Source organism: Chelmon rostratus, chromosome 23 (genome assembly GCF_017976325.1).
Source record: "Chelmon rostratus isolate fCheRos1 chromosome 23, fCheRos1.pri, whole genome shotgun sequence".
NCBI classification, from domain to species: Eukaryota; Metazoa; Chordata; class Actinopteri; order Chaetodontiformes; family Chaetodontidae; genus Chelmon; species Chelmon rostratus.
In genome coordinates, this window is record NC_055680.1 from 16754558 (window position 1) to 16781248 (window position 26691).

The 26691-nt window shown below is 42.5% G+C and overlaps 3 protein-coding genes across 4 annotated transcripts; 1 reads left to right on the forward strand and 2 right to left on the reverse strand.

Annotated features, from left to right (window-relative positions):
• Positions 1-941: 941 nt before the first annotated feature.
• mus81 (MUS81 structure-specific endonuclease subunit) lies at positions 942-9945 on the forward strand. 2 transcript variants are annotated; one of them, XM_041965295.1, is made up of 16 exons: positions 942-1401; positions 2792-2921; positions 3435-3520; positions 3935-4066; positions 4154-4234; positions 4350-4438; positions 5267-5440; positions 5519-5632; positions 5774-5901; positions 6202-6314; positions 6586-6705; positions 7567-7662; positions 8005-8133; positions 8230-8333; positions 9428-9511; positions 9729-9945. In XM_041965295.1, exons 1-16 carry the CDS (start codon positions 1261-1263, stop codon positions 9793-9795), a joined length of 1788 nt encoding a protein of 595 aa, XP_041821229.1. In that variant the 5' UTR covers positions 942-1260; the 3' UTR covers positions 9796-9945. The 2 variants fall into 2 exon arrangements, with proteins under 2 accessions (XP_041821229.1, XP_041821231.1); XM_041965297.1 differs by lacking the exons at positions 9428-9511; positions 9729-9945 and adding an exon at positions 8546-8604.
• A 263-nt stretch (positions 9946-10208) lies between these two features.
• tmem185 (transmembrane protein 185) lies at positions 10209-17334 on the reverse strand. The gene is made up of 7 exons (XM_041965043.1): positions 17142-17334; positions 15560-15736; positions 15240-15447; positions 14808-14891; positions 14492-14668; positions 13682-13805; positions 10209-12673 (listed from the first exon to the last, which is right to left on the reverse strand). The coding sequence occupies exons 1-7, from the start codon at positions 17177-17179 to the stop codon at positions 12423-12425; spliced, it is 1059 nt and encodes a 352-aa protein (XP_041820977.1). The 5' UTR covers positions 17180-17334; the 3' UTR covers positions 10209-12422.
• Positions 17335-19089: 1755 nt separating this feature from the next.
• On the reverse strand, positions 19090-23280 carry LOC121626688 (myelin-oligodendrocyte glycoprotein-like). The gene is made up of 6 exons (XM_041965336.1): positions 23121-23280; positions 20772-21149; positions 20560-20652; positions 20346-20455; positions 20105-20257; positions 19090-19567 (listed from the first exon to the last, which is right to left on the reverse strand). The coding sequence occupies exons 1-5, from the start codon at positions 23221-23223 to the stop codon at positions 20234-20236; spliced, it is 708 nt and encodes a 235-aa protein (XP_041821270.1). The 5' UTR covers positions 23224-23280; the 3' UTR covers positions 19090-19567; positions 20105-20233.
• Positions 23281-26691: the final 3411 nt, after the last annotated feature.

Consider the following 26691-nt stretch of genomic DNA (forward strand, 5'->3'; position numbering starts at 1 on the left):
AAGCAGAATTTGTACACAGGCCTCGGTGGAGTTTTGATTCCATTTTAATCTTAACTGCAACATTTTCTGTTTCCTCTCAATTTATTTTTCAGTCTGATTGAGTCTCATTTTATAGCATTAAATGTGTCTTCATGGCTTCAGCAGCCGTGTTTCATTTGAATACAAACGTGTACGTTACACTCATCAGGGCACGAAAAAAGACGGCTGTTAAGCACTAATTAAGCTACTTTTTCCCCAAGCTTCAGTGTGTTGAAGGGAGCGGGGTTGTGGTTGGGAGGGCGAGGTTGGATTCTTGGTCTCTGTTGGGTCTTGTTGGAGGAATCCTGCAGACTCCCTCCAGCCTGAGGACACATGGAAGTACAAAGATTCAGGTAACAACTAGATAACGGTCTTGAAGGTTAACTGACACTGAATCTCTTTGACGTTCACAACATCTTGTGAATAAAACCATGTTTGATAAAAACATAATATTTTTAAAGCTAAAGTTCAGCCAAATTTTTACCAGTTCATTTGATGTTTTTGTTTGTTTATTGGTTTTAGTAGTCATTCATTCATTTATTATTTTTTTGGTATATATGGCCATTTGGGGCTTTGGGGCTTCACTGGAGCGACGCTTATTTTTAGCCATACTACTGCTGTGGCTCTGGGGATGGAAATGTTGGTCTGTCAGTCAGTTGCTCCTCCACTTTGGTCCAGTGAAATGTCTCAATGAGTGTAGGATTAGTTGTTAATAGGTTTTTATGATAACATTGGTGGTAATCTGTGCTCTAATCTTCGTATTCAGTAATTTATTAAGATACTGGTTTATCCCTTTATTTGTGATTTTATTACTAAATTCACCGCTAGATGTCACTGTTCACATTATTGTCCCTTGTCCCGCCAGCTTCTTCCGGTCACGTGACTGTCGTCAACACGGAAGTGCAATGTGTCTTTGAATACAAGGCGCGAGTGGCTGTGGCAAATTAACGAGTAAAAGATAAAGCGCATTTCTAGGCACAGACACGACGTTTCTTTCTGTTTCTCTGCCAAATCTCCTTTTCATGTTGCTTGTTACTTTGAAAATTGGTGGCGTGTCGGCGACAACTTTCAAAGTGCTAATTAGCGTCCGCTAACGTTAGCTTATGTTAGCCAAAGCTGTAGATGTTATCTGTTGTCTAGCGTTACGTAAGCTAGTTATCTTCTTTCATGGTAATGTGGTAGGTGGAAGTCGCCACACGTTATTTTAGCAGTCTACCGTGTCGTCTCTCTGCTGTCAGAGGGATGCCCGCTTCGGAGCCGGTCCGGTTGGGTCGGAAACGCGCCCTGCCCTCCTGCCCGAACCCGCTGTTCCTCAAGTGGCTCACCGAGCTGCGGGACCAGGCGACAGAGAAGGGACTGAAGATCCAGTACACCTACCAGAAGGTGACAGGGTGATCTGCTCACTTCAGCTCCATTGTCTACGTGCCTATTTTGTGCCTGTAACTGTTACGTATTTACTTGCTGAAAAGCTAAAATAAAGTAGAGCTGGAGCTATTTACTGTACGGTCAAACGTATGGGGACACCACTGCGTACTTTTGATCTTCAATCTTAATGCTGCAGCATACAATGAGAGTTTTAGATAATTTCCAACTACACCTTTTGCTGATGATGCACATGTCAGTTCAAGATTCAAGATTGCCTTTATTGTCAAAAAGCATAACATGTCACTGGTATATCTTATTCTGTTGGCACATTTCACTGGTATATTTTATTGTTTAGTATATTTTTATTGCCTTAGCATATTTTCATTGTGGTATATTTTTAATTGCATTTACGAATATTTTTATTGCATGTTGGTTTATTTTATTGCAGTTATCTTAATTTTATTCTTTCTAATCTTTCTTATCTTTCTTATTATCCTTTTTCTAACACGTGGGTTGCAATGCAAATTTCATTGGCATGTCATGCTCAATGACAATAGAAACCCTGAATGTCAATGAAATTTGCATTGCAACCCCCGTGTTAGAAACAAGATAATAAGAAAGATAATAAAATAAAATAAAGATACCAGAATAAAATAAACTAACATGGAGTAAAAATATGCGTAAATGCAATAAAAATATCCAGAAATACAATAAACAATAAAATATACCAACAGCAGCTGAAATATACTAAAATGTATATACTGAGAGTTAGTAGTGGCTCTACATGCTGTTGAGGTTTACCACACTTTTAGGGGTATTAACTGATGAAGAGAAAACAATGAGATACTTTGGCATTATGAATCATCAGTAGCACTCTCCTGTGATCTCAGTTTTTTAAATATCTCCAGTTTTTCTTTCATTATGCCTTTTTATGTTTTTTTGTTTAGTAATTGCCTTTCCACCCATCGTTATTTAGAGTGAAAATAATCCTTTTTTATCTTGCCTTGAGTTGTTTGTGGAAGTATTCATCTGCACAGGCTTTTTGTATGTATACAAGTGTGTATGGTCTAAATCATACATACACACACACACCATATATAAGTAACATTTGATAAATGTTGATATATATTCAGAAAGTGTAGAAACATTTTCCAGTTTTAACACAAAACATGACACATTTTATGTTGTATGCACACTGTAATTTCACATTTAGTTGAATCTGTGTTTCAGTCTTCATCAATTTTCTGCTGCAAACCTGAAAACAGTCTTAATGTTGAGCTATTTTATACTGACAAAACCTGTGCAGCCAAGAAACTGAAGATTTGAAAAGAGCTCATGAAATGACAGATGTAGAGGGAGCAGATAAATATCTACATTTACGCTTGTTTGTGTTTTTGTTTTTTTCCAGGCCATCAGCTCGTTGAATAAGTATCCATTACCGCTTCAAAACGCCAAAGAGGCGAAGATCCTCCAGAACTTTGGAGACGGCATCTGTAAAATACTGGATGAAAAACTGCAGCGATACTATAGAGAGAACGGTACGACCATCTTCCTTTCAGAAAATTAAGGAATGTTGAAGAAATTGATAGATCTATAATTAAATATAAGTAAATACCAAGCATATATAAACTAGACAACTTACACCTTTTACCAAAGAGGTTAATGGAGGAACCCAAAAAAAGAGAATAGATGGATGGATTGCAGCAGAAGAATCACAGAATTACAAGCAACCAGTCAGATCAGGAAAAAAAACAAATGAGAAAAAAATAATTAGAATAATAAACTCTTCAAAACAAAGTTACAAAGAGCTTTACATGGTTCAGCCCAGAACAAAACCATTTCAAAAGTGCAGTGAAATAAAATCAGATATTTACAATAATACAAGAAAAAAGGGAGATAAAACACCCAAAAGTAACAAATAAAATAAAATGCAATAATATTAAATAACATAAGACATGTTGGAAGTAAAATGGTGTTCTTGCATTAATAATAATTAAACTTTTCATGTTACAGAAAGAGCTTTTTCCCTTTTCCTCTTACCTCTTTTTCAGGTCCAGACGCTCCTATTCACGCTCTCCCTGAAGGAGCGCCCCCTCCTGGCAGGCAGGACAACAACAGCCTGGCTCCCTCCAGAAAGGTAAATAGTGCTGTGTGTGAGTTTTCTCATTGTGTACAGACACAGCTTACACCAGTGAAGCGATCATAAAACTTCAAAAGAGAAAAAAGACATTTGTCTTTGAAGACTGTGAGGAAGAAATCTGGCTGTGGATGAGCAATGTTGTCAAATCAAACAAGAGCTTTTGATAGGTTAGACGAACATGTGCGAAGCAGAGCGTGAAAAGACACGCTTAAGACGTTGACAGGTCTTGATCAGTATTAGTGCTTTTAGAGGACGTGTACATCCACACACACAAAACAATGATATGACGACCAATCAAAGTCTTTGTTGATTTTATTCAGTGAACAAAGTCTAATTATCGTCAGGAAATAATGTCACTTCATTGTACTGCAACCTTGTGTGTGATCCTGTATGATCCATCTGTCCTTGTAGAAAAATGCAGCAGGGGAACAAGAGAAAAACACTGGAGGAGGAGGAGGAGGGAGGAAGAAGAAGAGGGAGTACGTGCCCCAGAAGAGGTCTGGGGGTTACGCTGTACTGCTCACCCTTTACAGACAGTCTCAGGTACGCCGCAACGCCTTTCTCCATCACACTGAGCTGGTCTTGCTTCCTGTGGCCTCAGTAATGGTGCTGTCCCTCCTCTCTGTCTAGATCCCAGGTAGTAAAGGTTACATGTTTAAGATGGAGCTACAAGCAGAAGCTCAGCATCTCTGCGACAAGTCTTTCTCTGTCGTAAGTGAAACTCACTCAGGTTAATCCCTGGTATTGATCTCGCTCGCTGTATCTGTCCTTGCGCAGAAGGTTTTTTAAAATTGAATCTTTCCCTCCCTCATTTGTCTGCCTGTAGCCAGATCTCGGCAGTAAGTACACTGCCTGGTCGTCAGTGAGCACGCTGATCCAGAAGAACCTGCTGATGAAGACCCACAACCCTGCAAGGTACGCAGGAGACAGACGCAGTTCAAACAAACATGTCTGTCTGTGGATGTTTGTCTCTTGTGTTTGTTTCTGTTGAGGTTTATTTCGAGCCCCCCTGACGACAAAGATCCCTGATGTCCAGACGGTGAATTCTAAAGACTTCAGTGATTCCCCGACCTTTCACTCAGGGTCAAATACCTGCAAACTAACAACGTTCCCATCAGCCTCAGCTGTGGTTTGTGTTTAGTGCTAGTTAGCAAATTAGCACGCTAACACACTAGACCAGGCATGTCCAAACTATTCCATAAAGGGCCGTGTGGCTGCAGGTTTTCGTTCCAACCAAGGAGGAGCACACCAGGCCAGCCAATCAACATCAAGGGATCACTGAGTTATCAGCTGAAGACTGAGCTCAGCTAATTAAGCTGGTGTGCTCCTCCTTGGTTGGAACGAAAACCTGCAGCCACACGGCCCTTTATGGAATAGTTTGGACATGCCTGCACTAGACTAACTAATTCTGGTGCTAAACAGTCACGGTAAACAAACATATTCAGAGAAAAGAGAAGCAAGTGAAGAATCATAAACATAAAACTGAAGTTTATGGTTAAAAAATACACGACTCTGATGTGCTTGAGTGCTTTGACTGGACACGAGGCCTGAAAACAGGACAAACCGCCCCCTTTGGTACACATTTAACCACCTCCTTGATGATGATGATGATGATGATGGCGGTCAGACATGATTAGCCAGTGATCTCCAAACCTAAGTGAGACAGTTTTTCCAGGTCATTTTTGTGCCCCTGAGTCAGATCTCCAACACTGAGGCTCCTCTTCGCTCTTCTTCCTCGCTCAGGTATTCTCTGACAGATGAGGGTCTGGCTTTGGCGGAGCGACTGGACTCAGCAGACCAAGGGGCTAAAGAGGGTCCAGAGGAGGTCAGGAGCGAAGGAGAGGAGGGTGAGGAAGGCGGTCCTGGGGTGGTGGACCTGACTGGTAGTGATGATGATGATGAAGAAGAGAAAACACAGTGAGTGTTCACTGAATACTTAAAGTTTTAAATTTAAGTTTTCCTGCTGGAACAAACTGAATCGTCTTGTGTTCGCAGCCCTGCAGAGAGGATGCCGAGCAGCGAGCCAGCGAGCAGACCGCCGAATGCAGGAAGTCTCCAGCCTGGAAGCTACGAGATTATACTGTGTGTTGACTTTATCGAGACGACTGGGTGAGAGAGCTGTCTGGACGTTATTACCTCTGGTTTTATATGTCTGTGTAGTTTTAGTTATGTTCTAAATCTGCCTCCTCACCCTGAAGGTTTTCGTCAGTGTTCGTGTAGAAATCATGTCGTCCTGATGTGTTTGTGCAGCGGCAGCCTCCACCGGAAGCAGGAGCTGGTCAAAGAGCTCCAGAGAAACGGGGTCAACTTCGACGTCAGGAAGCTGAACGTGGGAGACTTCCTGTGGGTCGCTCGGGAAAAAGTGGCACCTGTTCCAGGTAACACGCACACACTGAACTTCACCTTGAAACCTGCTTGAACAGGTGGGTTTTTAAAAGCTTCCTGATCACCTGATCATCTGGAACTTGTTCCTTTGAACATTTGGTTGTCGGAGCCAAACCACATCAGGCTTTGAAAGAATCCACAGAATCTTAAACTGGATTTAAAATAGAAAGGGAGCGTGTGCACCTCGTCAGCCTGGTTTTAAAGGGTGTTCCACATAGTTTAGGGCATGCATGCTTACCTGTTTATTAGCATGTTGATGAACTGTCTGGTTCCTCCTGGGTTTCTCTCTGCAGGTCAGCTGCGTGCTCCTGCAGGCAGGGAGCTCGTCCTCGATTACATCATTGAGAGGAAGAGGATGGACGACCTGTGCGGCAGCATCATCGACGGGCGCTTCAGGGAACAGAAGGTTGGTGCACATTCAGCTTCGTTGCTTAATACATTAGTTATTTATTTCAGCAAATTAATAATCATTTAGGCTTTAAAACAGTAGGAACAATTAAAAATCACGATTACTCAAGGTTTTTTTGTCTGACGAATAGACAATAAACCCAAAAATATTTTCCCTCTCTTCGTCTCTTTTATCTCAAAGACTCATTTGGTTTTCTATCGTGTTGATTGTTACAGGGTTTAACCATAAAGTCACCGTTTCTTTCTCCTCCCCTTCTTACCTGCTTCAGTTTCGGCTGAAGAGGTGCGGTCTACGTAGGTCCGTCTATCTGGTGGAGGAGTGTGGGACGGCTGCCTCCCACCTGAGTTTACCTGAAGCGACGCTGCAGCAGGCCATAATCAACACGCAGGTGCCAGCACGCACACACTCTTTACTTTTGACTTGATGCAGACTGATATATGAGCCGATATTATTGAACAATACTGGCTTAATGCAGGTGCTGTGTACGGGGACTGTGAACTTGAGGCTTCAGGTTTAACATCACATTCTTCAAAAGCTAAATCACATTTTAAATGCAGCTGCAATGTGTGGAACAGTTGTGCATCAGTGTTTCGGTGCTGGTCCACGTGTCCCGAAGGTTTCAATGTCCCAGACAAAAGGGAGAAAGTCTGTTCAAATATTATCTGAGTTTATGGATCCTATTTCTATGTTTTCGTGTCTAAGTGACTAATGGAGACAACGATTTCTATTACTGGTCCAGAATTTAGCGCGAGCGCTGCAGCCACAAAACAGGCTGCAATATAATCCATTTACTGTCAATGTGCATCAGCTGTAAGTGTTTTTTACACTGACGGGCTCAGAAGTGTCTGATAACATTATGGATCCCTACAGATTGAACTTTTTGTTAAAAAGTGAGATCCTTTTTGTTTACCCAGGAGCAGCCGCTCTCTCCAAAGCCACCAGACTCCATTTACAAAAGCAGTAATTTTATCATCGTAAAACACTCTGCATTCAAATCACCACCAGCTCTGGTTTGGTGGAAATAAACGGTAGAGAGGGCGTACATCAGAGAAGCAGCAAGGAAAAACGCTGCGTAGAGATGAAATATTTTCACATCTGCATTATGAGCACATTATCCTGTTATTTAAACATGTTCAGTATTTCAGTATTTCTGGTGCTGCCTTGCAATTAGTCGACTAATTGCGCACATCCCTCTTATAGACTTTATATTTCATGTATATTTCTGTGTGTGTGTGTGTGTGTGTGGTAGGTAGTTGATGGCTTCTTTGTGAAGAGAGTCCAGGATGTGAGGGAGTCGGCCGCCTACCTCACCGTCATGACTCGATACCTGAACAAACTGTACCAGGTGAAACACACACACCTTTTTTTTTTTTTTTTTTTTCAAACATTTGTGTCTCTCCTCGTCTCTCTAATTAAAGTCACCTCATGAGGAAATAGACTGAAGATGATGTTATTTGTATTTTTTTAAAAAGACTAAACAATTTCCTGAAATAGCTGGAAACATGTCATCCAGGGCAGCAGTGTGGCTCAACGATGTGTTGCTTTAAGGCACAGAGGAGGAAGATCTATCAGGCTTTAGATTCAGACTTTCACTGTTCCAACGATGTTCGTGAAGCCCCTCCTGGACGAGTCTGAACCAGGACCACAGACTCTTTTACATACACTTTTTTGTCACGTTTCTTTTCAGAACTGTACGCTGATCTGTCGCTCCAGAGAGCTGGAGGGTGATGGAGAGGGCAGTGACGAGGACAGAGGGACCCCCTCGTGCTCTCTCATTTCCTTTGCTGAGTTCAACCACGGTGCAGTCAAAAACAAGGTGTGTGTGTGTGTCGCCAAGCATGTTTCCATTCATCCGGTTTGACCACTGTTTAAAATAACTTTTAAAAGAACATATAAATCCCTGCTTTTCCAGTGTCAGACGGTCAGAGAAGCTTTTGCCCGGCAGTTGATGCAGATTAGCGGTTTGTCTGGAGACAAAGCAGCTGCTGTACTGGAACACTACGACACTCCACACAGGTGACTCACACGCTACTGTTTGTACAGACATTTCACTCACTCAGCAATATTTTCATGCACAACTCAGGATTTCACGTAAAGCAGTTAATTTAAACACAAGATACTTGTGCTCAAAAAGAGGATTCATTCTCAGTGAAGAACCTTGGAGCTCTAATCTGCCTCTATACATGCCAAAGAGCAGTGATTCCTAACACGTCTCTGGGGGTCATCAGGTGGAAACCTCCCTTCAACGGTGTTTCTCCTACTTAGTCCCACTACACCTCCAGGAGGCTAGGCAGTGAGTCACCCCCCCAGTGCCAGTTCACACTGCTCCTGCACAATCCAAACAGCACTGCCACGTTCAACTGACCCAGAGATGCTCCAGGTAGTGGCCAGTACCGATGCTACCATTTAGCTAATGCTAATGCTAACCGCTAAGAAGAACAGCAGAAGACAATACCGTTCCGATGCTACCTTTTAGCTAATGCTAACCGCTAACTGCTAAGAAGAACAGAAGAAGACAATACAGCTAGATTCACCTATACTGTTGATGTTAACTGCTAGATGCCAATGCTAACTGCTAAGATACTATCATACTACCACCGCTTTAGCTATTGTTAGCTGCTACAATGCTAGATGCCACATGTAACTGCCAAGTGCGGCACTACCATCATCTACCCCTGCCTCTCACCAACTGCACCAATAAAAGCGGGGTGTGGGGATGCAAACCCTGGTTCAGGTAGGGGGTAAACAAACAACAAAGTTCTGCTTTGATCAGATATGAAAAGAACGGCGCGGTAAGCAGAGATGGATATCATGAGATCAGCTTCATTTTCAGAAGCTCGCTGAGGGAAAACGTGCAAGTTTCCGCACAGACGTATTTTTTGTGGCGCCACAAAAGCTGTGACTTGGACATTTCGAGTTAAAACTACAGGCAAAATCAAGATTATGGTTCACATACAGTTCGGGGCTTCACAGGACTTGGGAAGTAAAGAGGTTTTCATACATATGACGACGTTGAGTCTCACCTCTGTGAGGCCAGACGTTGCTGTGTTAAGAGCCATTTTTAAAGTGATTTCCTGAATCTTTTCGCCTCTCTCTGCTCTCGATCCCAGTCTTCTGACAGCCTATGAACGGTGTGCAAGTGAAGCAGAGAAAGAGAAACTTCTGTCCTCCATCCGATATGGGAAGCTCAAAAGGTTTGTAGTCTAATTTCATTAATATTAATGGTGTGATATGTGTGAACAGGTTGAAAGAGAAAAGATCATAGTTGAGACAAAGTCCTGCGACATAACTAAAAATATACTAGAGAAGTTAAATAACTCGTGCCAACAAAGTGCACGTTATGAGCGTTCTTTTGATCGCGGCAGTAACTGGAGCAGCTGGTTTAAGATGTGTTATGTATCTGTTTTTCAGAAACCTTGGTCCAGCTCTGAGCCGAACAGTTTATCAGCTGTACTGTACTCAAGGAGCTTTGTCTTAGCTGCACCCGGTCACCGACGAACTGAACGCTGCTTCACTCGCTCATAGATGGACGCAAACTCGAGCTCGTATGTGAATAAATCAGTTTTCCTGTTTTCCTGGAATAGCATTAATGAATTTAAACGTTTATGTAATGATGCTGATATTTTGAGCCCTGTAAAATATTGTTTGAAGTATTTTGCTGCATCAATAAAGTTTATTTTGGATAGTATTCTGTTGCAAATTTCAACTTTAAATCAAATTTATTTGTAGTTACAGAGCTAAAACTTGCAAACACACGGGTTTAATCCTGTAATCGCTGAACGTTTATGCAGCTAATAATTTCAAAACGCGTCATTAGACCCAGCTGTCTTAAATAAACGAGTACGTTTAAAAAACTGATGTGACATAATGACGTCATGCAGGTCAAGGGTGAGTTTTCTCTCGGTTTAATTCTAAAATAAATATGAGGACAAAACAGTGACAATGTCTGGTGATTGCAGCAATCAGCAGAACTCAGGATGCTCTACTTGCAGCATTAAGGGACATTAAGGAGTAAATCAGACCAATTTAATGGAAAAAAAAGACAACATGTAGAAAAAATGTTCACACAGCCTGCTGGAAACTCCAGCAAACAGGTTGTCCAACAAAGTAAAAGAGAAGATGGGATCATGACTTTCGCTTTTCTGAGTAAATGTGACAATATGCAGAGACAAACAGGGGATCTCAGGAGTTTTACTCTCTAAACGATCAGATGTGGATAAAAAACTTTCATTGTTTCAACCTGTTAAAGCCAATGTGTAAAAGTTTCACACACATCAAAGCTGATGGCCCCTAAATATCCAATATTTCACTGGACTGTAATTTTCCTATACCCCAAAATTCATTTAATTTGGTGTTTTGAGTCTCACATGGGGGGTACGGTATTTGACACATACTGTAAGATTAAGAACAAACCATAAGTGATTTAACTAAGTTGGGACTCGAGTTAAATTAAAACAGAAGTGGGTGATTGTTTGCAGATACTCGGTCATCTGGTCCCTAACTTGACAACTTCTGTTATTTACACACAAACAAAAAGGAATACAAAAAACGGACAGGTTAACAAAGTGCCATTTCTGTTGTTCTCTTTTTCCTGGAAAGGCTCAGGGTTGTTTTTTTGTTTTTTTTTCTAGGTCTGTCTTAAAAATAATACTTTCATGACACACACACTGAAAGAGTCTCCGTATTCAGAGAGAGATCCATTCCTGGCGCGACTCTAATGTAAGAGATGGCCGCCAGCATCCGCAGTTTCAGTTCAGCTGATGCTGAGTGAGGCAAATCAAGGGTGTATGTTTCTCTTTGTGCTGCTGTCTTCCGCGTAGCTTAGCAGGAAACACTGTCCGATGAAACTTAAAAGACCAACTCTGGAAGATGACCAGTTAGCTTTGGCCGCGATTTTACACAGAAGATTCGCGGACCTTTCCCCCATCTCTTACAGAGGAATCACGTTAGGAAGGCATCACTTCAGACATTACAGAGAACTTCTTCGTTGGGCATGTGAGAACTGTCCTGTACTAACGCCTGGTGCACACTGGAGGACTTTCAAATGTTAACTCTTCACCCTGAACGATTTCAAGGTGTTTCACTGGGACTTGGGATCTCACAGAAAGTCATGTGATCAAACGTGACTTTAAAAAAAAACAACATGGTGGTGGACTGTTGTCAGCCGCTCGTTGCACATGTGTGCTGTGTTTTTTATAGCCGAGAGGATCGGCAGTTTGCAGTAACAACAACATCCTGGTGACGCTTCCCAAGTTTCTACCCACCATTCCATCGCTGTTCCTTTCACACTACAGGATTTGAAATCAGGAGACTCAGATCCAGTCGGTAACCTTGAGTCTGTAAACCCGTCACATCACAGGAACATGTGATCAGGTAATCCGTTAAGACCGGCCTCGAGCCCCCCGTGATTGCCCGGACAGACGAGTCAAACCCAAAATCTGCCTGATCATCCTCGAGTGTGCAGCCAGCATAAGACAGACCTGAAAAAAACTGAACCCTTCCACCCTCCACCTCCGTTTTCTCCACCTGCATGGTCGAAAGAGAGAGCAGGAGCGGTGAGGGTGCGCTGATCCCAAATTCAAGCTAAAGAGTCTCTCCAGTGGTCCCCATCACAAAGCAAGTGTCACCTCTGATTCAGACACACGTCAAACCTAAAGATCTACTGCTGTTTCAGAGTCAAGTATGCAAGTCCACGCACATCCGGCTCTTCTGTTTCGCCTCGCCTGAGACGCCTCGGTAGTCGCTTCCTCCAAAACGTCCATCTCCAGAACGGCTAAAATCAGGACAGGAGTGAGTAACACAGTGAAGCTTCACCCGCAGGTGAAAAACAAAGCGGTCCTTTCTTTTGGTTCCGAAATTCAGTCCGTGCCAGAGTGAGGCAGGGGGAGCGTTCGCTTCAAGACAGCCGTGAAACCAACTAAGGATTCTGGATCCACTAATCATCCATCGCCGCTTACGTGTCACCCGAGCCAGTCACGCTGATGCAGAGTTTTACATGAGGGGACCAAATCTTTCAGGACAGCAGATAAAACCGAACACGGCGCCCTCTGCTGTTTTGGCTTCATGACTTCACATCGGTCCCTGCCACTTCAGCTCTGACACGCGTTAGTCGGGCATGTCGATGCAGAGTTTGGGTGGCGGGACGAAGAACTTTCCAGGGCTCTGCGTGATCACCACGCCGGTCTTCCTGTGGAACATGGGGGCGATCTTCGGTGGCGGCTCGGGGACGGGAAGATCCTCGGCCGCCTCAGGGTCCTCGCTGCGCTGGAGGTCGTAGGACACGTTGCCGTATTCCCGCAGGAAGGGGAGGAGCTCCAACAGGAAGTGGCAGAAGTCCTTACGGATGCCAAACCACCCTGTAGGAAGATCAGGACAAAGCGGTACTTAACAGTGCAGCAATGATAACAATCATTAACATGCACAAAAAATGACGTTGTTCAACGAGAGCTGCAGCATTTAGTCAAAAAAATTAATTTGCTAATTAATAATCGTGTGTTATTATTAAGCAAAAACGCCACATGCCGCCTCGCAAACGTGAGGATTTGCTGCTTTTCTTTGTCGAGTAAACTGACTATAAAACACATAAAACCCACACACACGAGCCAACATGTCGATTTTGTCTTCAGGGTACAACCAGCACTCAAACGACTCATGGTCGCAGGTATTTATCACCTCCAGCTCATCATCATCATCGTCTCATTAAAGATATAAAGAAGTAACCAACATGATATTGTCCCTGTCCTCCCTGCTGATTTTTGCTCTTCCTATGGCCACATTTTGGCACTAATTTTGGTTTAAACATGATACATCTTTGGGTTTTCTACTGCTTGTCAGACCAACATTTGAAGATGTCAGCCTGGGCCGAGCTGAAACAATGAGTCGACTAATCAACTACAACAGAAATTTACATTATTCTATAACTCTAAAAGTCATCTAATGATAGTAAACTGACTATCTTTGCATTTTGGACTGTTGGACAGCAAAAACCAGCAACAAGATGTCAACAAGCAGTACGGCAAACTGTAGTGGCCAGTTTTCACTATTTAAAAGACTGAGTAATCAATCTAGATGAAACAGTAATGAAAATAATCACTATTTCCTGCCACAGAGTTGACAAACAAAGCTTTCTGCATGAGAGAAGATCATTTAACTGACTGCAAGTGAACATCAGCAGCTTCAGCTCTGTCAGCAAATGATACAAATAGTTGATGGTAAAGTTTTATAAAAAGTTCTCTTATTGGAAAGTTATTTTAAAATATTATCTGCTGTTGTACGCAGAAGCACTGCAGCGTTCAACAGGAAACACCAGCAGTAAAGCCCCAGTGGAAACTTTCAGCAGCACATTACCGGCTTTAAATACTCACAGTGGTTCCCTCCCTTCTGGCCGAACGTGGTGGCCATGAGCGTGAGCAGGGACAGCCAGAGAGGCACGAACACACACACATAGCTCAGGTTGTTGTGGCCGTCCAGCTTGTGCACCAGAAGGATCTGAAGACACGTGAATTTCATTAGTCAAAGGCTGTCACCGGGAGGGAAGGCGCATGCATCGGATTTGTGCAGACTTCTGTGTTTATGCACACACACACACACGCAGGAGATATGTGACAAATGACATTATTCTAAATGGCTGATGCCTAAAAGCCTAAGATCAGTCACTTCACTGATTCAATCATAGATGGATGATACAAATGTACAAATGTAAATGTTTTTCAGACATCCTGTGTGCAGTTTAAAAGACTCTTAAACGAGCTGTACACATTTTAGGCCAGTAGGGGGCAACGCAGGCTAATTTTATTATTACAGCAGCTTGCATTAGACCAACTTTCCTATTTAATTTGGTAGGAGAGGCCTAACTGCGATCATCTAATTGGTGTGTGTGGACTTAATGATGTTAAAGAAATTTAAAAGGTGTTATTTAGGTTCGAGAAAATACGGCTAATATGTAGTTGTAAATACAATAACTCTTATTTTCTACAATAATTAACTGTTTTGAGGAGGTTTAACCATATAAAATACAACATACCAAATGATATACATGTTAACTGTGTTCTACATTGTTGGTCAGTGGGTAAGTCGACGTCATAAGAAAGACTTTTCTGGAAAAATGTGTTCTTTAATGTCACAACTTTCACGTAGTACCAACAAAGAACATAACATTAGTAGTTGAAACTCACCTCAAAGGTGAGGAGGGGCACAACGATGGTCATCCAGCTGATGGCCATGGTGATGTGAGTTCGCCGTTGCTCTGCGATGATGTCGATGGAGCGAAGGAAGAGGACGGACCAGATGATGTAGTAGAGGACAACAAGGCAAAGGAAGGACATCAGGATCCACAGCGGGACACACACCACCTGCAGCCCGTGCACGCGCACACACACACACACACACACAGAGGTATCCTTAAAGAGGGTGAAGGAAAGGAACCAACAGTGGCCCTAAATTTTAACATATGGTCAAGGACTAATGCAGACAGCGTATAGCATATCTCACCAGCCAGGGCCAGTTGATGATCCTGTCCAGCCTCAGAGCGATGAAGATGAACTGAAGAATGTTAACTGAACACAACACCTCCAGCTGAGCAGAGCAAGATGGAAAACAAAGGCTTAGCATTTTATCTCCCAAATATTAGACAAATCATGAATACATGCAGTCTTAGATGAGTATCTTTCTCTGAAATTATCCTCTGCATGTGGGTGAGGACAAAGAAATCTAAGTGCTTACTTTGTCAACTGTTGTTTTGCCCAGAGGGATTAAACCGTTTATTACAACCATCACACACTGACATATCAACTGAGCCTCTTTTTGTTGCAAATGCAAACACAGAAACAGACAAACTGCAGAGTTGCAGAGGGTTTGGATGTGGTTTTGTGACGATTTCCTACTCTGGTCTCAGTGACCCCTCACACACATCGGATTCCTCACCTCGAGGGAACGGTCGTGTCTAAACCCCCAGACGCAAGCTGCTACAGAGACGGGCGACACGAAGAAGAGAGGCATGAAGACGAGAAGCCAGAAGTAGCTTCCTCTCGCCACACGGTCGCACACTAACACCTCGAACATTAGCAACAGAACGTGCAGGCCGACTGCGATCAGCATGGCTTTGAACTCCACGCACGTCTCCCCTTCGGCCCTAAAAGAGGACACACAAACATTTGAAAGTTCCTCCAAACTGACACTAATGAATCACACGATTACAGTTCACGTGCACACTTTCATGAAGGCTGAATTAAAACAGAGTCTACCTGTACTGGGGGTTGTGCGCCCAGACTCCAGTGCCCACAGAGGCCCCAATAATGACCAACAGCTTCCACAGCCATATCGGGGTGAACACAGCCCAGTAGCTCCACTGGATGACTCCATCCAGCCTCAAAGACAACAGCACGGAGAAGAGCAGCAGGCAGGAGTAAATCAGGAACTTACTGCACCAGAGAACAGAGAGAAATGTTTGACAGTTGACACCAATAAAAAGGATGCCGACACAGACCCTTATGAGTGCCTTACTCTGTGGAGATTTGACAGGCATTGGGAACGCTCATCGAGTTTCATGTTTGTTTTTTGTCATTCATCCATACACATAGTACACAGCTGAACAAAAATGTTGTTACTTATGGGCCCAAGGTGCTTCTACACAGATATGAACAAGAATTAAAAACATTGAGTACAATAAAATAGGCTATAAATAAAATAGGACAGCAAATAGAATAAAAACTGCTGTGTTTACATGCCCGTATCTAAACCTATATTAACCTAGTGATCACTTAAGTGATGATATAGCCAATAACCTCAGTGGTGACTCTTTTTCTCACAAACAATGCAAAATACATATGAAGTGTGCAGAGTGTGAGTAAGTAAAATGTCATTTCTAAAATACAGAGAGACATAAATACAGCAATGGGAGAAAGCCCAATAACCAGTGTCCAAAACAAAAGACTGCCTTGATATCAGTGAGTGAAATAATATGACAGGACATATTATTTGGCCACATTTGTGGAAGTGAAAGTAAGACAAATGGGTGAAAAGGGGGTCAGTGTGTCAAAACAGCTGATAGTCCCAACCTGCATAGATAAGATTAGATGTACAGAGACATGTGTTTTACACCCAGACATCATCCTCCAAACCACACCCCCACTAAGACATCCAGTCCACCTACTTTTCGAACCCCACCTGACACCTAATGATGTAAAGGACCGGACCTATTTCTTAATTATATAGACTTCACATGTTGGATCTGCAACATTAGCACTGGACTTATAACAATGCTACTGTTGGGCAACTGGTGCATTTTGTACTTCTGCAACTTTCTTAATATTTTGTATGGCTTTTTGGCTCTGTTTGAGAGACCTTGTCATGTCTTTATTTCTTACTAGTATTCCCCTAACTTATTAATATCTTAAGTCTGTAACCATTGCTGTTGAGGGCCTGTAAAGCTAGCAGAGCTACTATAACTGTATATGCTAGCTACAACAAAGTTAAGCATGATTACTGAAAACATGCGTGAGGAGTTGACTAAATAACTAGACTTAACGTTTCTTTTAGTTAAGTAAAGTACAGACAGCTTTAACTAGCAAATCCTGACGTTATATTAGCTAGCATGTTAGCCGGGCCTTGTTTAGCTACACACTTCCTTTTCGCTGTAACTACTGTACTCACAAATACCTTACTGAACATCTGTTCAGCTAACCAACACATGTATGTACAATTCCACACGTATAAAACACGCATTTTCTGCATGTTTTCGTACGGCACCGCAACAAACGCTGCCCAGACCACCAACGTTAACTCGCTACACAGTTAGCTGAAGTGCTAAGTCGTAGCTGACGTTACCTGGGGTTGAAGTCCTGAAAGAGTCCTCTTAAATTCATCGTGTAAAAGGGGCTTTTTAGCTAACCAACATTAGTTTCCCGTGCCGTTAGCTAATTCACCGCCTAATCTGTATGCTACACATAGCAAAATCGGTGAAAGTTGAGCTTTTTGGTTCAGTTTCATTACAGCTCTCTGCTAGCCCGTGTGTTTTGTTTTTTTCCCCGGAAGTCACGTGACAAACCGAAACTTGACTAACCGTTTCCGGCAATCCCCTGACGTCACACAAGAATACAAATTAGATCCATAAAACAATTATTGTTCACAGACTACTCGTGTCTGTGACTGCTCTTTAACCCTGAGAGGCAAGATAGGCAAATATCTGTGTTTCATTACCAAACCAAATGAGCCAGGAGACTCTGAGTCACCATGCAAAGCAACAGCCCACACAGTCATACAAATTACTGAATAAAAAGTTTCTTTCCCATGTATCCTGTTCATCTTTGGCACAAAAGAAAATCCTCTTTTTCCTAATTTATGAACACAACAAACGATGAGGAAACGTTAGAATTTCTGTTTCCCTGCTGCAGCAACCTTGTTTCCTCACTGATAAATGTACGATTTGTCCTCGCAGACGTGACTTTCAGTATTACTTGTCATTTGTTTCAAAAACGTGGACAGCCCATTTTGCTGACTAAGCTTTAATTAACTTTGTGGTCACTTTTTGCTCAGTACTGTGAAACGACTTGTAGAAATGCTGTGAATTCTTTCTTCCCATACTGTCCATCCTGGAATATCCTGAAGAGGGAAGTGTCTCAGCAGACTCAGCGTCTCTGCCAAGACTCAGTTGTTAGTTCTGATGGCCCAATTATAAAAGTTTGTATTTAATTTTAGTCAATTTTTTTCCACTGGTCCCACGTGTCAGTTATTTTTTGTGGGTAGAGCATAGGCGGGTAACACCAAACCTGCCGCTTTGGCACTGGAAAACACATTCGTGTCTACAGTTTCTTTTTGCTGCTTACATGAAGACCAGAGTAAACAACTTCACCAAATCACCCAAAAAGTGACTTTTGATTTAAGAGTCAAAAACTTAGCCTGTTGTTTTGAAGTTTGCTGTGTGCTGGACAGGTGGTTTTCTTCAGGGTCCTTCATTTGTGTGGCAAATGAGGGAGGAAGATGATTTTATAAGAAGACATATATTCTAAGAAAACTGGTTCCTCTTCCACAGAGTCAGCCCAGCTGTGGCTTATTCACGCAGAAAGCAACACGCCCACGCAACGGCAGAGTAATCAGTGTGAAACCTGATAGTGAGTCTCGGTCCTGGGAAAAAAACCCCAGAGTTTCCTTCAGTTCAGGATCCCACAGACCAAAAGCCCCCTGTTCCAGACGAGGAAATGAGTCAGTGGTTACAACACTGCAGGTGCTCCATCCATATTAAACACAGGATAGTTTCCACAAACCACCAACCCCATCAATATGGAGAAGTAGCAGCTTTCACTTTCGGATTCAGTGTTTCTCAGACTGAAATGTGCTCTCACTGGCAAAAAATGTTAAGTTAAACCATCCTGAGACCATGTTTGTTATTGTGACTCAGCTGCTGCAGTCTGCACTCTTGTATCTAATTATCTGTGAGAGCTGATGCTGCTCAAAAACACTGATACCTCAGCAGGCTGCAAGTAGAAGATTTCGTTAAACAGAAGCTGTGGAGTCTGAGCAAGGTGAACAGGGTCTTTTCTTTCATAACGAACACGATCATCTGTGGAGGTTAAATCTGAAGAAAGTTCTATATTATGAGGTCGAAGCATATAAACAAATGTGTCATATTTTGGTGAGAGGATTAGCTGGTAGATAAACACTGTTACTGCTGCCAGAGATTTACTGCTGCTGTAGATACTGTGAGCAGCTGTGGTTTCAGTTTTAAGAGTAAACTGATACTGAACATGAGTCATGTACATGACACAAATACACTGTAATCATTCAAATATGCTTTATTGCTTTATTACAGCTCAATGTATAAATAAAAAAATTTTCAGAAGAACCTAAAGAAGTCTGTGTACACAAAAATTCAGACATAACAAAGGACGCAACAACAAACAGATGTTTTAAAGGGGTCCCACAGATGTGGCACTTGCACGAGCAGCAGAACATTAACATGAGGTAGCTTTTAACATCTGAATAATGAAAAACATGTTGACACGCGGCAGAAAGCAGAACCGCCTTCGGACTTAAAGTGCAAAGTGAACAAGAGGCAGTTTGGTCTTCAAGATCAACGTTTAGCCAAAGAAAAGACCAGCTTTTAATGGAAACTAAACAACAGCTTATAACAACAACAGAACAACTAGTAATAAATCTATTTGCTGCTTGTTGGTAATAGAAAGGCGCCCTGCTCAACTGCTCGCTGACGGGCACTGCTGCACTTTGACTCCACCTGATGACGAGCTGCAGGTGAGCTGGAGATAAAGAAAAGTAGACCACGTTAGAATCTGCTACCACACAAGACTCAGAAGAACCATGTTTTATTTCTGGCACATTATCTGGCTGTGACTTCGGCATGACACAAGTACCCAGCTGCTTATCTAGGTTGCAGCCGAGTAGAGTCGCAAAGTATTCAAATGCCTTCACCTCCGATGCAAAGTTAAGAAAATAGAAGATGAAGAGCTGCTTTGTGTCCGCGTCCAACTAAAAGCCACATGCAAAGCAACCGAGACGAAACTCCAACTAGCGTCCGTGTGTAGTTTTTAAACACGCAGGAAGCATTCGATCAAATGACGGACACTCTGGAGTCGCATTTAAATGCACCACCAATGGAAAAATATTAATTATTTAAATATTCATATTTAGCACACAAACTTAAAGCGCGGTTATATTTCTAATACACTAAAATCTGCTGCTTCTTGACCTGCGTCCGGACGTCACATGGTCAAAAAAGTGAAGCCACCGTCATCAGCTCAGGGGTCAAAGTTCACGCTCACGTCAGAGCAACTTACAGGATTTCATGCTGGTTGTCCGTTTTCCCTCCACATGAAAGCCTCCCTTCCGCAGGTCCAGTGTGTCCCAGTGGGTGGCGCTCTCACCTCTGCGAACAACGCCTATCAACGCACCCTTGAGCAAGGCACCTAGATGACAAGCACCTCTTTGAGCTGGAGGGACGATAAAAGAAAACGGTTAGCATCCCAAACAGGAAGCTCTTCGTCGATTTTCCAGCAAACACCAAAGCTTCTGACTTACCTCCTGTTTCTGACACCTCCACCTGCAATATGCTCCGACTCCAACACCCAGGATCAGCAAGATGCAAACGACCACGGCCGAGATCAGTCTGCTGCGACTGGCCGGGCCACCTGACGAATCAAACTTCACGTCAGCGCTCAACTCGACGACACACGGGTTTCCCCGGCGGCTGCTTCACCACGAAAGCTGAACACGGCATTAATCATTAACTCACCTTCAGCATACGTGTCCTCCGTCAGGTCAGGAGTACGCAGACTTACGCGCTGCGGCGGCGTCTCTGTGGACGAGGTTTCGGAAGAGTTTGGCTCTGGAAAAACAGACGACTGTCTTGTGACACAATATTCAAAAGACACAACAGTTGTTTCTTGCAGCAACATTATGTTTTGGCTCTTCTTTGGCTCTGGACATCTTCACAGATCAACTCACCAACAACGAGATGAATAACTGAAGACTGCATGTGGCCCCTTAACTTTGGGAGGTTACATCTGTACCTCCCTTTGTCTGCGAGCGTCACGTTGGCGATCTTGAGGGACACGTTGCCGTGTCTCAGGCCGTCTGCGAACAGCTCCGTCCTCTGGATGTAAGACGAGCTCTTCATGTCCGCGTCCTCGCGGGCGTGCCTGTACAGGTGCACGTACTCCACGTGGACCGGCCCGTCTGTGGGGTCGTGCTGAAGGTCGAACTTTGACCACTCCACCGTCAGTCCCGCCACGTTGACCCGAGGCTCGACGTGACATGGCAGGATGACGTCGTCACCCAGAGCAGCCACGATTGGTTGAACTGACCCAATCACCTGAAACTGTCCTGAGAAACGGAGGATAAATTCAAAACGGTTACACTTCCAGAACTGATGACTTCACTTTTAGATCATTCTTTTTTATCATTGATTGAACCTTCCAGTAATTTTCATGACTAATCAATTCAGAGTTTGGACGACAAGGCGACATGTTCAGATGTCTTGTTTTGTCCGACCAACAGTCCAAAACCCAGAAATATTCAGTTTTCTTCAACATAAACCTGAGAAAAGCAAAAAGTCTGACACAGTGGAGAAACCTCAGCGAGAGAATGGACGCAGGTTTTTCTTAATCAATGACTCACAACATTAATCAATAACCCAAAGAGCTGCCACATGATTCTGACCCTAACCCTTCTGGCGATTAATCGACAAATCGTTTCAGCTCTAAGACAGTTGTTCCTTGTGCTGCTGAAAATGATGAAAATGAAATCTGGCCCCTGTCTGAACCCGCAACCTTAAAACTGCTAGACCAGGCGCGCAGCACAGAACACATCAGCCCGGTCCAGACAAAGCAGGAAGCGCAGATCAAACCGCAGCCTCCGATGAAGAGGCAGCGCACGCTAACAGGGCGTTTGATCTTCTTCCAGACGACACAGGCCTCATTCTTAAAAAACAAGCACCGACTCCTGCGAATATAATCCGACTCTGTCATCGCTCATGACTCACTGAGTGTGTGATGTCTGAGTCTGCAGAGAAGCTGCCCGCCGCCTCTTTGTCTCATTCTGTTCAGGATGCTTCTGGGCAACACCTGGCAAGTGATTGGACTAACCATCTGCCTACCAGGGCTTAACCTGAACCAATCAGATCTATGAACCAAATGCTGTTGTGGGACTCTTACAGAAGCCAAAGGAGAGATACGTGAAAACATCTTGTCCATGCAGGGAAGCCGTCGGACCCTGCAGGCTGCAGGACTGATTCTGCTAGAGGACGATCCAGAGCTGAAACAACTCGTCCATTAATTGATTATTCGATCGCCAGAAGATTGCTCACCAGCTACTTTAACAACTGATTAATTGTCGAAGTTATTTATGAAGCAGCTTCCCAACTGTGAATACTTGCTGTTTTGTGTGCTTTATATTATTTCACATTTAGTATCTTTTGCTTTTGGACTGCTGGTTGGACAATGCAGGCAAGTTAAAGACATAAATTTTTCAACATTTTATAGATTAGACAATTAATCAAGAAAATAACCGCCAGATAAATAGATAATGAAAATAATCATCAGCTGCTAACCTAATACGACAGTCTAGGTTAGCGGTCTCATTTAGTTCACAGTTTAACTTGTGTTTTGTAATTGTTTATGGAGCTGGATTCTGCATTATTATCATTATTAGTATTATATCATATTAGTATTCTGTATTTAAAATACTCTTTATTCATTCATTTATAAAAAATTAGAAAAAAAACAGTTTTCAATACAATTCAAGAAATTAATTTGCACTAACATTGGAGTGTAAATCTTCTTTTATGATGCATGTGTTCTGTTTTTTGACACTATCACAGAGGTGTTCATGAAATTACACGTTTTATCACTGAGGTGATTCAGAAACTGGACATCAGAGACTTTGTAAAAGCAGAACTGACAGCAGGGCTGTTGCGAAGGACTGCTTTAGATGTGCAGATGTTCCTAATAAAGCGGCCGCTGAGGGTGTTTTAGCATCACTTCACAGTCACTTTACACAGACACTGAGCCCGTCTGAAGGCTCAACAGATCATCAGCAACAATAATCACGATCGATTACTGTTACCACATGTCCAGAGAAATCAATCAATGAAAACACAGATCTCTCAGATTTCCCAGCTCAACCTGAACTCACCTCTGAGAATTGTTTGTTGTTTACGAGGCCACGCGACAGTCAGCCAGTTTTAATCAGGTCTAATTAGAAGCAACGAAAGCTGTCTTTCGTTTATGAATCGTTTAGGTTATAATTAGAGATTTACCTCCTGCATTGAATGTAAGGATGGTTATATGATCTTACCTGCTGCAGGCTTGAAGGCGTAAAGCAGCAAAACAATGACGACAGTCCATCGTAAGGTGACAGGTGAGACTAAAACGCCGCAGCTGAGCTCCGTCGGGTCCATTGGATGTGTTAGTACGACTACAGCACGCAGACTGGAAGCTCACGCCGAAAGCAGCTGTGATTTCTGCGATACCGACGCTCTTAACACCAGGACTCTTCCGCGTGAGCCACCCACGACGAGGAAAGTCCAGCCCCGCCCACTCACGTGGTCACCTGTGACATCATTTTTTTGGGACACCACGCAGGTGGGACTCGAAATTTGACATCTAGACACATATAATACATTAAGGATAATACATATTTATATATAATATCGGTTTTAATTAAAATGCATCTATATGTAGCCTTTATAAATGTCCACCCAGTGGTGAAATCTGCCTCAAGTCACCTTTATTAAACTGACGTAGGCTCTGTTGGACATTACAGAGAATTGGTTCTCAGGTGAAACTCATCCATGAAAGATTTACCTCCTGAATTATAGATTCCTGATGGCCCAAACTCGATTTGCTCTCATGTTTGGAGGCTGCAGGTCTGTAAGGTGGCAGCAGCCCACATATGGAAAAGCAATGAAAGAAATGTATCTGGAGATAATGCATAGACGCCAGCCCGTGGAAACAAAAATTAGACTCAAATGCTTTGTGTGGCCTCTGCTGAGAAGTATGGTTCTTCGGGAAAGCACCTTTAGTTAAACGGAAAAAAAAATAGTTTCTGTTGAAAATGATGGTTTAAAACATAAATTTGTGTTGTTTGGGATGAAAAAGACTGCTGCCACATTCAAACAAGCATAACTTAATTAACCAGTCTCTAGCTGTAAACTGCCTCTACACAATTCTATTTAATTTGAGCTTGTTTTAATATGTGCTGTTTTCTCTGTACTCTCTCTGCAGCCCAGATCCAGATCCAGATCCAGTGTGTGGCCTTCAGCCATTTCAAACAGAAAAACGACTTTTGGTTGATAGCCGCTGGTTTTCTGTGGCATGTCCAGACTAGAGTGTGTATACATTTTTATTAATATATGTTAATTAATATTCTAATTCACTGTAGCGGCAAAGAAACGTAAACCAAAACTGTGGGGAAGCACAAGAAGGAACCATCAGCTGCACAGAGGCAGAAGAAGCAACAGAAATAATCAAGGGAGTCCCCGTATCTCGTGGCAATAAATACCCAAATTATTCTTACAGTTATTACTTACTGTCCTTTCTCTACTTACTGGCAGTTATAATGAAATGACAAACACCGAAAATAACATTTGTGTTCGTGTTTGAGCCAAGTGTCCGTTTGAAATCCAGATACTAAAGTCAAACAATCGATTTATTTTTGATAAAATGATCCATTAATTCAAGTCTTGGCATATCAAAACATCTCTCTCACATGATCTCAAGATGTTACGATTGTGAGTTTAGGACTTGTGAATGTTATTATAGATAGATAGATATACTTTATTTATCCCAAGCTGGGAAATTGCAGGAGCTGGGAAACTGCAATTATGGGATTTTGAAGGTGACGTTTGTGCCTCTGCATGTTTTGTACACGTGAGCAGAAATAACAATACAGAATAAACATGTCCAACAACCCCTTTTCCGATAAAAGAGGAAACCTAAAAAGATATCGTGGTGAAGCGTATTTTCCAAACACAGAAGTTTGATTAACTGAATTAATGGCTTTATTGTCCACTTCATTGTTCTCTTCCATCAATCAAGAGTGAAAGCACCACCATAAGCATTCTGGGAATCCGCCAGTGAAACACACTACCAGTAAAAGTTTGGACACAGCCCCCCGCTCACTGGTTTTTCTTTGTTTTTATTACTTTCTAGATTCTTGAAGGAGCTCCCAGAGGTGCTTTTCTCCATAGTCACTCTTCTCATGTGGGTGTAGGTCAGGTGATTGTGGAGGCCCGGTCATCTGACGCAGCACTCCATCACTCCCCCTCTTGATCAAATAGCCCGTACATAGCTGTAGCAGGCACGCTGGTTAAGTGTGCCTTGAATTGTCACCAAGATTTAAGGTTCAAGATTCAAGATTCTTTATTGTCATTGAGCATGACATGTCAATGAAATTTGCATTGCAACCCCCGTGTTAGAAACAAGATAATAAGAAAGATAAGAAAGATTAGAAAGAATAAAATTAAGATAACTACAATAAAATAAACCAACGTGCAATAAAAAATATACCAGAATGAAAATATACTAAAGCAATAAAAATATGCTAAACAATAAACAATAAAATATATCAGTGAAATGTGCCAACAGAATAAAATATACAAAAAGAATAAAATATACCAGTGAAATGTACTGACAGCAGCTGAAATATACTAAAATGTATATAAACAGTACACAATAAAATATACCAATGAAATGAAATGTGCCAATGTACTAAAATGTATATAATTTAGTTAAGTGTGTGTGTGTGTGTGTGCACCTTCTGTGTACTTCAATGTTAAGTACACAGAAGGTGCAGGTGGAGGTGGAGGTGTAAAAGTGTGGTGTGCAGTTGCACAGCAGAGCACCATCACACCTCCTCCTCCACAGTGTGAACCAAACATGTTGAAACAATCCGCTCACCTTTTCTACGTCTCATAAAGAACCAAAAATCTCAAATTTGGACTCATCAGACCAAAGTACAGATTTCCACTGGTCTAACGTGCATTCCTTGTGTTTCTTGGACCAACAAGAACAAGTCTCTTTTTCCTGTTGATCCTCCTCAGTAGTGGGCCAGTAGTAGGCCTGATTCACGCAGTCTCCTCTGAACAGTTGACGTTGAGATGTTGAACTCTGCTACTTGAACTCTGAAGCATTTCTGTGGGCTCGAATCTGAGGTGCTGTTTTGGAGGCTGGTAGCTCTGGTGAACTTCTCCTCTGCAGCAGAGGGAACTCTTGGTCTTCCTTTCCTGGGTCGGTCCTCATGAGAGCCAGCTCCATCATAGCGCTTGATGGTTTTTGCGACTGGTCTTGAGGAAACATTGAAAGTTCTTGAAACCTTCCGGATCGACTGACCTTCATGTCTTAGAGTAATGATCGACTGTCGTTTCTCTTTACGTAGCTGAGTGGTTCTCGCCATAATATGGATTATAACAGGGCTGTTAACTGTGTACCAACCCTACTTCTGCACAACACAACCGATGATCTCAAACACATTAAGAAGGAAGGAAATTCCACACATTAACTCTTGACATGGCACACCTGTTGAGTGAAAACCGTTTCACGTGACTGCCTCATGAAGCTGATGGAGAGAATGTCAAGAATGTGCAAAGCTGTCATCAAAGCAAAAGGTGGCTGCCTGAAAGAATCTGAAATATAAAACATATTCCGGTTTGTTTAACCCTTTTTTGTTTACTTCATAATTCCACATGTGTTCCTTCATAGTTCTGATGTCTTCAGTGTGAATCTACGATGTAGAAAGTAATAAAAAGAAAAAGAAAACACTGAGTGAGAGGGTGTGTCCAAACTTTTGGCTCTGAGTACTTTCAGGTGACTTCTTGTCAAAAACAATGACCTGAATTTAATTACACTCCTCAAACTCTGGCTAAACT